The 15,283-nt window shown below is 36.9% G+C and overlaps 1 protein-coding gene across 2 annotated transcripts in view; it reads left to right on the top strand.

Moving 5' to 3' along the window:
• Positions 1-15,283, top strand: part of COL5A2 (collagen type V alpha 2 chain) — a 113,154-nt gene that overhangs the window by 70,523 nt on the left and 27,348 nt on the right. For both annotated transcript variants that reach the window (XM_050900480.1, XM_050900481.1), the window contains 12 exons: positions 162-206; positions 740-793; positions 1,407-1,460; positions 2,926-2,979; positions 5,364-5,417; positions 6,146-6,199; positions 7,454-7,498; positions 8,738-8,791; positions 9,644-9,688; positions 12,843-12,896; positions 14,591-14,689; positions 15,163-15,207. In XM_050900480.1, coding sequence (XP_050756437.1) covers positions 162-206; positions 740-793; positions 1,407-1,460; positions 2,926-2,979; positions 5,364-5,417; positions 6,146-6,199; positions 7,454-7,498; positions 8,738-8,791; positions 9,644-9,688; positions 12,843-12,896; positions 14,591-14,689; positions 15,163-15,207 — 657 coding nt within the window. The remainder of the gene's footprint in view (positions 1-161; positions 207-739; positions 794-1,406; positions 1,461-2,925; positions 2,980-5,363; positions 5,418-6,145; positions 6,200-7,453; positions 7,499-8,737; positions 8,792-9,643; positions 9,689-12,842; positions 12,897-14,590; positions 14,690-15,162; positions 15,208-15,283) is intronic.

The raw sequence follows: 15,283 nt of genomic DNA, 5'->3' as shown, positions 1-15,283 counted from the left end.
TATTTCATAACATCAGCCTCCTGAATAAAAGCCTTTCAGAGGGTTTGGCCATAGAAATGTTGTCTTGGAGGTCACTATCAGACCATTTTGCTGTCTTTGTAGGATGAATGTTACTTGGGGAAGGGTGTTTTCCAGTGTGTAACAAGTTATGTTTTCGATAGGGTCCAGTGGGTCCAAGAGGTCCTCAAGGTCTCCAAGGAAAACAAGTAAGTACTTCACCTCGGGATTTAAGATAATTGGCCAGAGATGAAGGCAAAGCACATAGTAACTGGTGTGTGTGTGTGCATCTCTGAGGCAATGTCAGTCTTCGATGATGCATGAACGAATGCATCTTCATCTAGAGGTGAGTCTAAACATGCTGCTCTCAAGAGCTCTGCTCTAGGTGTACTCTATACACAGAAATTAACTCAGAAAGAACAATTTATTAGACCTTTAACAAAGTTTTAACCCAACACACATTTTTTAATGAGGGAACAGCAATGAAAATAGTGACTGTTCTGGTTTCAGTATTGGCATGGTGTTAAGTTTCCAGTGGGATTTGTGTATGGCACAGGACTTAATAAAATCCCTCAAACTTTAGATATCCAACTTTCACTCATTTTGCAATGTGAGCTGGTTCTGAATTAGAATTCAGACTGTCCCATGGGCTGTGGTTTTTCCTGATCATGGATTTTAATTTATGTCCTTATGTTTTTATTTTTTGGAATTTGTAACTGTATTCATCTTTGGTTAATTTTAGGGTGGTGCTGGCCCCACAGGCCCACCTGGTGAACCTGGGGATCCAGGACCTATGGTAAGACCAATAAATACAAACATTTGTACAATAAAATTGCAAACAATATATTATACCTCCTTACTTCAGAACAGATTTTTTTTTTTCATGTTGTCTCAGCTGAAGCTATTAAGTAACTTGAGTCAAGAGTTGTGGTGTTCAAAGCAAGTTGTCCTGAATCAGTGAATTTTAATTGTTTTGAACATGCGTAATAATGATTACCGTATAAACAATCATTACTTTTCCAGCACAGACCTGAGGATGATTAAGCACTGGTAAAACCATACCTGGTAGTGTAACTTACACAAAGGATGATGAGAATATTTATTTTCTGGAGATGATAAAATGATTCAAAAGTAAAAGCAAGAGCCAGAGATTTGGAACAACAGCAACTGTGATTTTTAATGTATTTTTTTTCTCCTAAAGAATCCATCCTATATTTTTAAATAACATAATGCAGGTTTCTTAGGGGCAGGATGGTTAGAAAGAGCAATACAAAATTAAGCAAGTGTGCTTAGGCATAAAATCATCCTTTTTCTACATCTGTTTTTATAAAACCAGACTTTGAAATGGAACAAATAGATATTTTAGTGATGGCTAAATTGACTTCTCAACAAATATATTTATTTCTTAGGGTCCAGTTGGTTCTCGTGGGCCAGAGGGACCTCCAGGCAAACCTGGTGAAGATGTAAGTTTGTTATCGTTTGTATCTTGTTTTGTTTTTAATAAAACAAATATTGGCATCTTTGAGACGGTGACTAACCAGCAGATGTGCCTGTTGTAACTACTTTTATCTATTTACTTTTCTCTGTAATCATACTCCTCATTAAGTGCAGTGTCATAACTATAAATCTTAGCAACCCTTTTCAAAACACTCTTATCTTTTCCTTACATGTCACCATCATACCTAAGGTTTAAGCACTGGCTCTTTATTATTTCTTGCCTCAGCCAGTTCTTCAACTGAGAGGTCTTTCTTGAAATCTCACATAATAATATACCACAGTTAGGAGGGGGGCAATTGGAGGCATCGCCTCTCTTTGGGATCGCATGATGAGTTAGAAGAACTGTAATGATAACATTCACCTGGATCTGGACAATAAAATTTTAGTATTTAAAAAATTTTTCGTAACTGATTTTATGACACTATCCATGTATGTACACATATATGTAAGATCTATGTATTATACATGTTACATAAGTATGTATGTACTGCACAACGGTAGCCTAAGAATTTACCGGTAGGCGTATATTATTTGTTTGCAAAGCACACTACATGCATCTGAATTGTAATTTATAACTTGGAAATTAGTTGAAAACTGCAGATGCCAGATATTTTAGTATAAAAATTACCATAGCTTGTGTAATGGCTACTTTCCCATTAAAATGTACAAAGAGTTATAAGAATCTTTGGAAACAGTTAACTCTCAGTGCAGTGAAGCCAAATCTTGATACTGCTTTTAAGAACTTCTTCCATTTCCAATGTACGTATGGGTTTCTTTAATTGCATTTGTGAAGCACTTTACCTTCTCTCTGTCCAGAAACTGTTTTTCTGAAGCCTTTCATATTCCCGTAGCCCAGAGTCCTGGATGTATTTGAGCTGATTGATGCATATAAAGGAATGTTTGGTTGTGACTCAGGAGGACTTTGAATAATCTTCAAAATATGCTTATTTGGTTCTACCATATTTTCTTTCCTATTGCATCACACAGAAAATAGTCACTGGCCTCGAATGAAATTATACACATTTTAAAACATTTGAATGGAAGGAGAAGTAACAAGCTACAATGCAGGCAGTTTTAGATTGCTGTTCCTATGGAAAATTAAAGTAATTTGACTCTGTGAGGATGACAAAAGGTTGCCTCGTTAATTGACAGGAAAACTACATTGCAGCGCCATCTTGTGATGCTGAGATGTATTTTGGACTCAGTCTTCAGTTCCCGCAATTCTTTGTTAAAAACCTTTTTTAAGTTAACGTGTCTAATGCACATTGCTAGTCATGTGTGCAGTTGATTTATATTACTGAAATTGTTACAGTAAAGAGAAAATACATATTACTGATGTGAATGTCCTCATTTGTTTGAATGGAAGAATGATAAGAGAAGTTAATTTTCATGTTTGCTATTTTCATGTGTTCCTTTTTTTTCTTTCCTTAGGGTGAACCTGGTAGACCAGGACAATCTGGTGAGCCTGGATTTCCAGGATCTCCAGTAAGAGCATGATTATTTACATTTTAGCAAAATAATCATACTTATGTCATCACTATCTCTTTTAATAATGAGTGCAAAGCTCTGCCATTCAATTTCTGAAGTACTTGTGTTAGCTTACTCTAATGATCCAGATCAGTGTGATAGCTCAGAATCAAACAGGTGATTCAAAGGTCCTCGAGTTAATCCTGAGAGTCATTTCACAGGGGCACATTTCAACTGTTCCATACATGAAATATGCGTAAAACAGATGATAGTACATACAAGTTGTACTCCATTTCCCAGTATTTCACATGGTCATTCACAATCATGTGCAGGAAGTGCTCAGAGACTATAAAATGATGTCAGGTTGGGGTGGCACTGTTTACCTTTATAACAGTCAGTCTGAGGGCAGGGGAAGAGGGGATTGTATCATAGACGTATATAATTTATATATATTTTTAATATGCAAATGTGATTAAAGGATTTCCAAATAATATGTACTTGTACTGCAGAGGATACTTGTCATGATGCACTCTAGAAATAAAAGAAAACAGGTATGTCATTTTGGCCCATATTAAGAGTTCTACCTTCATTAGTCAAGTTTCTATACCTGGAAGGGAGCTGTAGTGTGGCTGAAAAGGGGACAGATAAATCCCAGAACTAAAGCCACCTGATACACATCATCTCTTAAGCTGCCTCCTTTTCTTTTTAAGCATCCAGTTCTTGCCTGGCAATTTTTTTAGCAACTGGAGATACGATCTCTTGGAGAGAGAAATGATTTTTTAACGAGGCAGTGTTGTTTCCTAAACTTTCCTCCCAAGTTTTATGGATCAAAGACAATGTTTTGTAAGCTGCTTGAGGCAAATGTAGTCTGTGGAGTATTGTTCTGTTCATATCGAGCTGTTTTGCTCAATAAAGTCATCTTTTAGAAGACTTTCTAATGAAGGAAAGAAGTACTGCATCTGCACACACACACACAAAATCTCATTAAGAGTTTGCTGCAATTGCATAGCACTGTAGAGAACGCCATTGAATGCCCTGATAGTTTATCAGAGAAGTGTGCCATGTCTTGATCAATGACAAGGCTCATAGACTGCTACGGAGATACCTGATGACTGTTTCCCCTTCTACATGATTTGCCTCCTTGCCATGTGACTTGTCCCATGTGCATGCTTCATCATTTGATTGCCCTGGTTGTATAAGCTGATATACCACTGAGTACAGGCCAAAAAAATCCTTTTTATGGGCTACATTCAGTCTAAACAAGCATAATTTGTCCAATTTCAAGTTTACGTGCAAGACCTTGTATGACAACAGAGATCATTCTTCACTGAGGAACTCATTGAGTATAAATAATTTCAAGCAATCTGATCTATTCATTTCAGAAATTGCATACCTTTATAAAGTAATTTTTCCTTTAGGAGTCTGCAAACTCTGGAGTAATTTCCCACTGAACTTTATGATCAAACGTTATCCATATAATTGGCTATGGGAAGACAAAGACCTTTCTTACGTTCCTTGCTGCTAATAAGGAAACAGCTTGTCTGTATGTGAAGTTCTCTTCTCTAATGCTGAGATCTCAGGTGTTCTTTTTTGCTCCTCTGAATGTCAGTGTTCCTTCATGATGCTTCATGTTCTGTAATATAGCTTTGTGATTTTTTGCTACGCCAAAAGGTACGAGCTACAATCTTTTTGAGAACTTTAGTTCAGGGGTACCATAAAGGAAGAAATCATATGTTTGCTGAGTTGTTGTTATCCGAGAGTATGAAGGTGTTAACGTGATTTCTATTATAAATTCATGTGACCAATATTCTAACAGGAGGCACCTGGCTCCCTTCCATTACTTAGTCTTTCCTGAAAGAGAAATTGGGAAACTTGGTGGGAAACTAAGTGCAAGGCAACTTTGGTTTAATTGCTAAATGTGTTTTAATAGCAGTTGTTTATCATGCTACTTGACTGACATATTCGGAAAGAACATGTACATTTTGCAGTTTGGTCTCAGTTTCTATTTTATTTTAAAATATAGCTCTGAGTTTTGATCTCTGTTTAACTAAGGTTTCTCCATATTAAGCCTCAAAACTTGATCTGTCATTGGTTTTATTTCATTACTTCTGTTGAAATTTGAGGCTTGATCATGCACCAATGTAAATGATAAGGCTTTTAATATCAGTGAAAATGTGCATAATGGTGAGACTGTCTAACTTCATAGCATGTTAAGCTGTATCATTTGTGACCCACTCAAACGCTATGCCTTGCTATATTATGTCACCAAGGTGAAGGAGTGTTAGGAGTATTAGTATTAATGCTGCTACCCTCTTCCCTTTTAGCAACATTGGGGCTAGGTTTATCTGCAGAAATCAGGTTTATTTATTTATTTATTTATTTATTTATTTATTCCTACTTAGGGGCCTCGAGGCTTCCCTGGTGCTCCTGGTCTTCCAGGTCTCAAGGGTCACAGGGTAAGAGACAAGGTTTTCCCTCTCCTTATGGATGATGTTTCTAGGCAGTTTCAGTATAAAGATACTAAACTTTTTTTGTATTTATGGTGAATTTGACTACACTATAGACCTGCCAATTGTAGCAGAATGACTGGAATTTGACAGAAAGAAGGCCTTGCAGAAAATCAGCGCTATTCCCCTTTAAGCTGACCTCTGTATTATATTCTCAAGTGCTTTCTTCACTCTATTTTCAAATGATCTGGGAATCTGGAAGGAGCTTGCGTGAGCCCTGCCAAGCTTCAGGAGGCACAAACCTGACAGTTCTCTCGCTTTGTTGGCAAGTCTTGCATTAGGGTGGGGAACTTGAGAGGTGGATATGTTTGCAACATGGGGTGATTACAAATTACCAAGTTTTCTGGCCAAAATTTTACTTCAGGGAGGAATAAGTAGGTTTCCTATGGCTCAGAGCCGCCTCCTTGTTGTTTTAGGATTTTTTTTTAAACGTTCTTGTTTTAAAAAGGAAACCAAATCCAAGGAAATGTACCTTGTACAAATGGTTTCCATTTAGGAAATGTTTAAAAACTTTATTCCATCTGATTTTTTTCTTCTTTATTTTTTCCTTTCTTACTCTTGCCACCTCAGATCCATTCCTAATACTTTAGTATTGAGTTATTTTAACAATAAGAGTAGGAATGCTCTCTGTGTGTACATATATAATTGTAATTTCTCCATATTTTTATAACTTGCAGGGAATGAAAGGACTTGACGGTCCAAAAGGTGAAATTGGAGCAGCTGGAGCAAAGGTATTTTCATGGTCCAAAGAACTAAATGCTTAAGCATCTTTTCTATAATGCCAAAATAATGAAAGATAGTAGATCTTTTGAACACATCTTTGTACCCTCTCTTGTCAGTGCTACTTGTATGGAGTGGAGAGGCTACATGGAATTGTCTATTTTTACTGTGTGTTTGGTCCATATAAACTGCTATACAATGGCATGTCTGGGCTTTATACAGGAAGAAGGTTCAATTGGTTGGTGAAGGTTGGTGCCAGTCACAATTTCAGCTGGTGCTCAGTTTTAGGCCTGTAAGGTATCACTGGGTGAATTGGCTGTGGTCCATCTGTGACACCTATGTAATACTGAAGACAGCAAAGTCTGTTAACAAAGAGCCTATGCACACCTTGCAATTTTCCACTTGGCCAGTTTGTGGTTCTTGTTGGCTTTAGGTGACCAAGTTGAGAGAGGAAAAACAGTTTTCTAACCTTTTTTTTATATAATAGAATAAAATAAAGCAATGCATAACTACAACCTGACTCTCCTCTTTCGGATTACCATACTAGAGATTGGCTTGAAAGAAACAGGCATTGGAGAGGAGAGGGAATATATTTTATCAAACTGAATAATTTTCACCTAACAACTTTATTCTCTTAGAATTTTTGACCCTCGCTGGTACTGCAGCACCCTTACAACTTCAGCTCAAAGCAGTGGTAACACAGGATAGCCAGCTGGAGTCAATCCTTTCAAGATGGGTTAAAAGTTATTTTAAAAGAGTATAGAACACTTTTCAGGCTTTTCCACATTGATCAGTGCTGATGCTGAAACATTTTTGGCCTGGTGTAGGCAATAATCACAGGTGGGATAGAACTATTCCTTTAGATTAAAAACGTAGTAAATGAAGCAAATCTTCCAAAATCTAAATTTAAATGTGAAGTCAGTAGTTAAGGAGAGTTTGTGTAAGAAAGCATTTCTTTCCTGAGATTGCCTACCACTTTCTGTGGAGGCAACAACAGCAGAAGACTTGGTAGAAACAGTACAGTAGGTGGTGTGGGCAGTTAGCTGGAACAGGTAGGAGTTAAATCTGCTTCACTGAGAATATGTAAATATGACATTTCCCATCAGCATGGGGAACAGTGCCTTTGACATGTGTGATGCACACAGATGACTGTGCAAATCTGCCTCTTAGGCCTAACGTAAGCACAGAAGACAGGGATGAAACATGTAACTCCATTTTCCGCTAGCCTGTTTCCTCTAATTGTGTCATTTCATTTCCATTTCTAGGGAGAATCCGGACCAACAGGTGCCATGGGTGCAACAGGTCCTCTAGTGAGTGTCATGTGCATTGGATATTACAGAAGTGGCTTTAAGATTGTAAATGCTATTGCCAATAGCAATTTTAAAGTTTTGATATCCGTACTTGATGTCATGAAGCTGAACTTTCTCTTAATTAAGGCGTTGTTTTCTATTACACTAACAGTAAATTTGGTCCACTGTAAGCTGTTGTTCTTCACAATTCACAGATATAGATAATAATAAATTAGAAGGCTCAACAGCAACTTGAATGTAGATTTTGTGATTGTTTACCTACTCATGTAAGTGTCAGGTGACTAAATTTTTTTTTTACGTGTTGATGCTTCATATGGAATGATATCAATATGAGAAAAAATGGTTTAGGTTGCTCTGAGATAGAAATGGAATAATTTAGGTCAGAAATGCACTAGCTAAGAAAACCATGGACAGAGGATTTTGGAGGTTACGGTGAGGATAAGCATGCATAACATGGAAGTGAAATGGAGAAAATTTTCTGAGAGTAGTTTTCATTCAGATTTGGTTTTGGACAACTGAATACTTGTGAGCAGTGTAACATGCCAAAAATGGACTCTCAGCAGTGCTTCTGGAAGTAAAGCACCTTTCTGATATCAGATAATGACACCTCTCTGCGAAGCACTATCTTGTGTCATGCAGAATCTAATATCCCTAAAGTGGAACCTAGTTTGTGAATGAGACGTAGTAAATGAGATTGCATTATTGACCCTGGTGAGTATATACAGAATTTATTCTCATGTGTTTAGAACTGGAAATACTGTTGGAACAGGAAAAAAGAAATAACAGTCTATTAAATTTCCACTGGGCAAGCCTGTGAGGCTGCAAGGATTTATATAAGCTGCTGCTACTTTCCTGCTATAGGACAAAATAAGCTACACCTGCAGGAGGAAAAAAAATAACTTGGTTCTGTAACTGTTGTTCGCATCATCTGTCCTTATCATGCTTGCAGTCTCAGTGAAGCTAATCATGTTTTTGTTAAAAGCAAATAAAGAAGACTGAGCAGAAAATCGCTGAAGAGCGATGCAGTGCAAAACTTATTTGAAGCAAAGGAAAAGTCAAGTATGTTTAAAAAAAAAAAGGTAAAAAGCAAAGGAAAAAGAAGAAAAAGAAAAAAAAAGGGGGATGGCATATGTTCTCTCCACTATGGGGGGAAAAAAATCAAGTGAACTATGTTTTTCCCTTTTTGTTATTCTGCCATGATGAGCTCCTAAATAATGCACTTTTTGTTCTCTCTTCAAGGGACCTAGAGGAATGCCAGGAGAAAGAGGTCGAATTGGACCACAGGGTGCCCCTGTATGTAGGATCTTCCTTCTCTCTTGTAATTCTTCCCTTGTTTTACTTAAATCTTTGAGCCTGAAAGTGTTTATTCATGTGACTGCTAGTCGCTTCCTTGGTGAGTTCTGCTGTAGCTTAAGACAGTTAGGGCTGAGCGGAGTTTTGTGGGGTGAGACCTTTAAATTTCAAAAGTCAAAAACAGTTTTAAAAGGAGAAAGTTACCTGCATGGTAATTTCTCATACCAGAGCTGCCCACAAGGCCAAATACCCTCACAACACTTTTTTCTGTGATACAAAAATGTCATCTTTGTTTCTGTGAAATTTCTCTTGAGAGGCTATTTTCACCAAAAGTTACTGAACTGGAAATAATATGTATTGATTTTGTCTGGAAAAAAAGTTTAAAATGAAAGTTTAGACTTTCAATTTAAATTAAGTCTTATAATTTAATTCCAGGTAATAAAGCTGTCTTCTTAAAAAATATTTTGCTTTTCAGCAAAAAGAGGGATTAGCCTTGAAATGAGATCATATTTGAGTAGAAATTTCTTTCTGTTGCTTTACGTCCAGTGTCAAGTATTGTTTTTTCTGGCGTTTCTCCCCATGACTTTTATGCGCTCCATTTATGTTATGTGCTCCATACAACGACACTGTCAAAGTATTGGCCTCTCTGAAAATAGAGAAATCCATTAACTTGAAGGGGAGCATAATTTCTTCCAGAAGTTTTCCATGCCAGTGTTTAGAGGGCTCTGTAATCCAGCATTTCTTTGATCGCTTTAGTATGTGTGGGTGTTATCACAAATGCTAACAGTAAATAAATAAAAAAATTAGTTAGAGTTTTTATAAATATTCTATCTTGTCTATTTTCATATCTAGGGTGGACGTGGCCAGCATGGTATGCCTGGGAAGCCAGGGCCAATGGTAAGTTTCTTTCTTAATTACGTATTTTTTTCACCTTATATTTCCTACTTGCCTTTTGACACTACTAAAAGAAGTGCAAAAAAATTCTTGGCAGTTGCTGGTAACAGTTAAGTGCACCTGGAATTATCTGTAAGTGGTTCCTAGTTCTACTCATTTTAGCTTTAGTGCTGTCCTCTGAGAAATGATACTCTGTAGTTTGCTTCATCTAAAGGTTTTAATTTGCAGAGGAGTGGCATCTTCCCTGGAGAGGTGATGCTTTGCTGCTTTTATGAAGTGGGATCCATATTGTAGGGAGATAAGTGTCTTAAAGATATGCACTGTAATATAAAACAGTTTATAATTGCATATTATCTTCCTTCGCATACAAAGTTGGCAAATGAGATTGTACCTATTCTCCGCAAGAAATGCCACTCACTGGTAGCAGAACTTGCTACCTGCAATTGATCCATTACAAAATGTGTCAAAGATAGCCTGTTAATTATGGACAGTCACACATTGAACTGGAGAACCAGAAGCCTATGTGTGAATGTCTGCCAAACTGAGAAAGCCTGGTATGCATGACTGTAGAAGTTCTCACACAGTTGCAGCAGGGCTGAAGATGACTGTGGCGGTTTAAACTGTGGATGTTGGTGTATCAAAGGGTGATGGTTTCAATCCTACAATCCAGTCTCACAGTGCATTTGCAAAATGCACTTGAGTGAAGTCACCTAAGTATTAGGAAGCCAGTGGGATTATTCACATACATACAGTTAATTATGTGTTGCTTTTGCAAATGAAAGCTTATAATGATTTCGTACTATTTGTGCAAGGCCAGCTTCCACTTTAAAAATGTGGTATTCTTTTTTGTGCTTTTTTTGAAAGCATTACTTCTAGGATATGGTTGACAGTTTCTGCCTGTTGATGTAGCCAACCTGAACCTTTACCATTTTGTGATATTCAATTTAACAAAAAAAACAAAACAAAAAAAAGAGGGGGGGGGGGGGGAAACCCTATCCCAAAAACATCACACCAAAAAAAACCCCCTCAAAACCCCAAAACACACCTGCCTGCAATTAAAATTTCATTCTGTGCATACTCTTTATTTAATAATGATATAAGTCCTGAGAAAAATTAATTTACCTGTGTCTTCTTAACGAACAGACTTTTATTAAAAACTTCATTAAGAAATAGTTGACTGTAATACAGGCTTAAAAAATGAGTGTAAGTGTCTAAAAGCTGCAAAACTCAATTATTTAGTATATCATGAAAGAAGGGTAACTTGTTAGAAGAAACTTCGAAACAATGAAAAGATTTTTCAGTATTGAAGACAAATTATAAAGTCAAAAAAAGCTGGGTCCCGAGCTGTGAAATTGTACATGAAGCTTGAAATTTTTCTTTGGCATAAAATATGAGCTCAGCTTCACTGGACGTGACAATTGGTTGGCTAACATTTTTGGTAAAATCCCATGGAGTGTCACAAGGGAGATACTGGTACTTAATGCATATGTTTCTCATTGGAGGAAGTGTTAATGAGATGCACTGTTATTTGGGTCAGTGCAGTGCTACACTGTAATTCTAGAATTCTTCCTGCAACAAGAGAGAGATTTGGCAGACATGTATTTGTGATCCAATAAACTGGAACATAGGTTTACAAAAATATACTTCGTGAGCTGTTACATCAGTTCTGTAGAAAACCAGTGCAAGGTCACGGCAGAAATGTTGTCTGTAACTAATGCTCAGTGGGACAGATTGTTCTTATTAAGTTTGTCAGCAAAGCTTTATTACATAGAACATTTTTTCATGGTATGCATCATATTTTACAAAAAGACAGAAAATCAGGAAAAGATAAAGAGGAATCATCTGAGAACAGCGTTGTAGTGAACATTTATGACCACTGTGTGCCGCCATCCAGAGCGTTTATAATACAGTAGAAAGATCTGTTGAATGTCTTGTTCAGCACAAGAGGCATTATGAAAATGGAAACAATTTACAAATTTACTCTAAAGCCCTTAATTGGAAGTCTTTCTGTTTAGCAAAACAAGGTTTGCGTCATACCGTACAGGTATATTCAAGTGTATACACTTCAAGTTTGCTTTCTAGTGAGTTTGGACAGTTTGCCATGTAATGCAACCCTGGCTGTTTGCATCCCTGCCCAAACTTCATGTCCTTGCAGCCACATGAGGTGCACCTACACTCTGCAGTGCAATGCACCAAGAATTTGGCTCTAGAACCAGTGATAGTGTAGCCACATCAATACTATGGTCTGCTCAAGCTGTCAGCCCTTCTTAGATACAGCATCGACTATCTCAAGATATAATGCTATTTGGGAAGAGCTATACTGATTTTGGGAGCTGAAGATGTACCTCTGCACAGCAGCATTGTGTTTTGTGGTGTGGCATAACCCAGCCTTTCCTCCACTTCCTTTTCCAGAAATACCTGCCTATCTCTGAACAAAGATCCAAGCAGTAAACTGTCTCTGCTGTACGTCTTTGTCTATACAGCCTTGAAAATTTGAGACAAAATCTGTGTTCTAAAGCTTGCAGATGAATTTGGCTGTGAATTTGGGAATCTCAATGGGGCAGAAGAGCAGGAAGCAGGGCATGTAGTTGCATAGCCTTAAATTATATTTTCGCTTGTCGTGTTGCTTACCTCAAAGATCTTGTCTAGCAACCCAATTGTTTCAATGTAGATGTGGCTTGTATTTCTCTTTTTTCTAGATTACTATTTTAAATTTAAAAGAATTGAAACTCTCCTTTGCTATATTCTGTAGGACAAATTATGATTGCTTAACAAATATCTGATCTTTTCATTACCATACCACAGTAGCATAGATATAAAAAGAGGATATACTATTTTATTAAAAACTAAAATTGAAAAACAATTGCTATAATAGTCAACTGTGTACATTGCAATTTGTGCATTATTGGCTGAATCAAGAGCTGTAACTTTGCTGAAGTCAGTAAATACATTATTAAAATACTGCACCACAATTGCATAAAATGTATGTGTATCACTTAGAAAAAGGATATTTATAATTATTTTGGTTTTGTTATGAACAAATGTTTTATGACTAAAAAATACATTTAATCCCAGAACCATATTTACCCAGTGATTAGATACTATTCTGTGTGATCTAAACTGCAGAATTACAGCTTTGTGTCTCTGTCTTTTATAGGGCCCACTTGGCATAACTGGTTCTCCAGGTTTTCCAGGTGCTCCTGGTGTAAAGGTAAAAAATAAAATAAAAATATCTTTTTAATATGTCTAACAACACAGAATTAAAAAATGCGTACTAGACTACACAGAGTTCAGACTGACACGTATACAGGTCCCTAAGAGTTGCTGTGAAATCAATCTTAGTCAAGACCTTGAGACAGAAGATAGAAATCAGAAGCCAAATGAAGCAGTTGCAATTCACCACAGCTAGGATACTTTCTTTGCTTTTACTTTTGCTTGAGCGAAGGGGTGATTATAAGATGACTGTCATGCTGTGCCTCAGGGATCTTGTCCAGTATATTCAAAGAATAATAAGATGCATTATTACAAGTTAAGTTGCGAGGACTAGTCTAAGACAGTATGGAAGCGGTACCTTCTAGTGCTGAAACTTCCAGTTTCGGCCAAGAACACTTTTTGAGATGACCTAGACTGTTAAGGCAAATGCCCGAACCCCAACAGAGATGTACTGCAGTTCATCACAACAGAGCAAATGATGATTACCACCTTTTGTGGCTCTATGTGATTGGGCTGAAATGGAAAACTTTCATTGGCTGCAGCGCTGTCTTTGTGGGACTTTCCTCTCTTGTTTTTCAAGGAAGCGCTCAATTCTTTTTTTTTTCCTAGCCTTGAGAATATGTCTGCAAAGATAGAAAAGACAACTCGTACAGCTTCCTTATACTTCTTATACTTGCCCTCCACCCGGTTGCTCCTCTTTGTTCCTTTACGCTCCTAAAACATGATAGGAAAAAATGATACAAGAAGAAACTCTCAATTAGTCAGGTAGCCAAGTTCAGCAGATGTTTTGCGTTGTTGTGAAGCTGGCAACATTCACAAAACAGTGTTTTGGAAACAAGTCTTAGTAAGGGTATTAGCATAATGTATACAATTAAATGATAGATCTTTTAGTGCATGTCGTAAAATGTTTTGGTATGGCTAAGCACTACTTAATGCCTAAATAAATGTTTGGAGAAGCTGTCACATGATGAATCAATGAAAGCTTTTAAAAAGGAGGAGCTACCTTCAAGTTTGATCATCAGATGATGTAAAATTGGAATAGCTGCTTTGAACTGATAAAGGCTAAGCAGACTATACAATGAAGATGTGGACTTCAGTTGTGAAGACGTGATATTAACAGCCATCAGTTCCAAAAGGCAAATTTCCTATATAAAGATAAAATTCAAAGGAGATGCCAGGAGGAATTTTTTTATTGGAGGATCCAGTCCAATCTTACAGGGCTTTTATATTTAATATAGTGCTGCAACAGTGAGTTAATCTGTACTGTGTAAAAAAAAAAAAAAAAAAAACCCAGATGTATTATAAATTCTAAATCTTAAGCCTTAGCTGTTAACGAAGCTAAAAAAAAAGGTTGCCAAATTACAGATACATACTGGGATTTTAGAGAGAGATGTCTAGCTAAAATATTTGACCTGATTTGGGCCACTGGATATAGTGCTGCTTCTCTGTAGAAAGTTTCCTTGTCCTTGTATACATTGAGGAAAAATTCTGTTTGTACTTTTAAAGTTTACATTCACATAGAAGTAGTAGAAGCAGAATTAGGTAAGCAAAAATGTATTTTAAGGATAATAAACTATTTCGAAACCTGAATTGTTTTTCTCTTGTAAACTCAGTGTTCCTCCTTAGTTACTTTGTAGCGCTGCTTTTTAGAGCAAAAATAATCTCCAGTTGTTTTCTCATGTGAAATCTTAGGGTGAAGCAGGTCCAACGGGTCCTCGTGGTCCTGAAGGTCCTCAAGGACAAAGAGGTGAAACAGGTCCACAGGGCCCAGCTGGATCACAAGGTCTTCCTGTAAGTACATTAAATTGAGTTCCTCAGTGCTCAGCTTGCGCGTGTTGCCTGTTTATAAAGAATTTTAATACCCCACTTGATAGACACTGAGTTTTGCTCAAATTACCTTTTTGCCAGGAAAGGAAAGGCCTCATTCATTTGTTTTGTGCTTATTTTGTTGAAAATAACTTTTCATTATTTAATTAAAACAACTTGGAAAACTGAAAGTTACACAGCTTGATACAGTCTCAATCCTAGAAGTACTTTAAAGCTTAAGCTTAAACATAAGATCTTAAATTTTAAAAATCACGTTAACTTGCACGCTTTGTTACCCATAATAGCATTTGCACAAGTAGATCATGTGTTGCTGTATTTATTTAATAGCCTTTATTGTCTGGTCTTGTAAAGTGGATAAAATAACTGTCTTCTCCTGCTTTTGTTATCGATACCCTCCTTATTTTAATAAATTTTAATGGTTGGTACATTATCTTTAGGGTACCGAAGGGACAGATGGTTCCCCGGGTGCTAAGGGCCCTACTGTAAGTAATCATATCACCTGTTGAAGAAATTGTGTAAGTGAATTTATTTCATTTCCTTATTTCTATTATGTTTCCT

Source organism: Gymnogyps californianus, chromosome 7 (genome assembly GCF_018139145.2).
Source record: "Gymnogyps californianus isolate 813 chromosome 7, ASM1813914v2, whole genome shotgun sequence".
Lineage (NCBI taxonomy): Eukaryota > Metazoa > Chordata > Aves > Accipitriformes > Cathartidae > Gymnogyps > Gymnogyps californianus.
The sequence above is the reverse complement of the archived record's forward strand: the minus strand, read 5'-3'. Positions and strand labels throughout refer to the sequence as shown.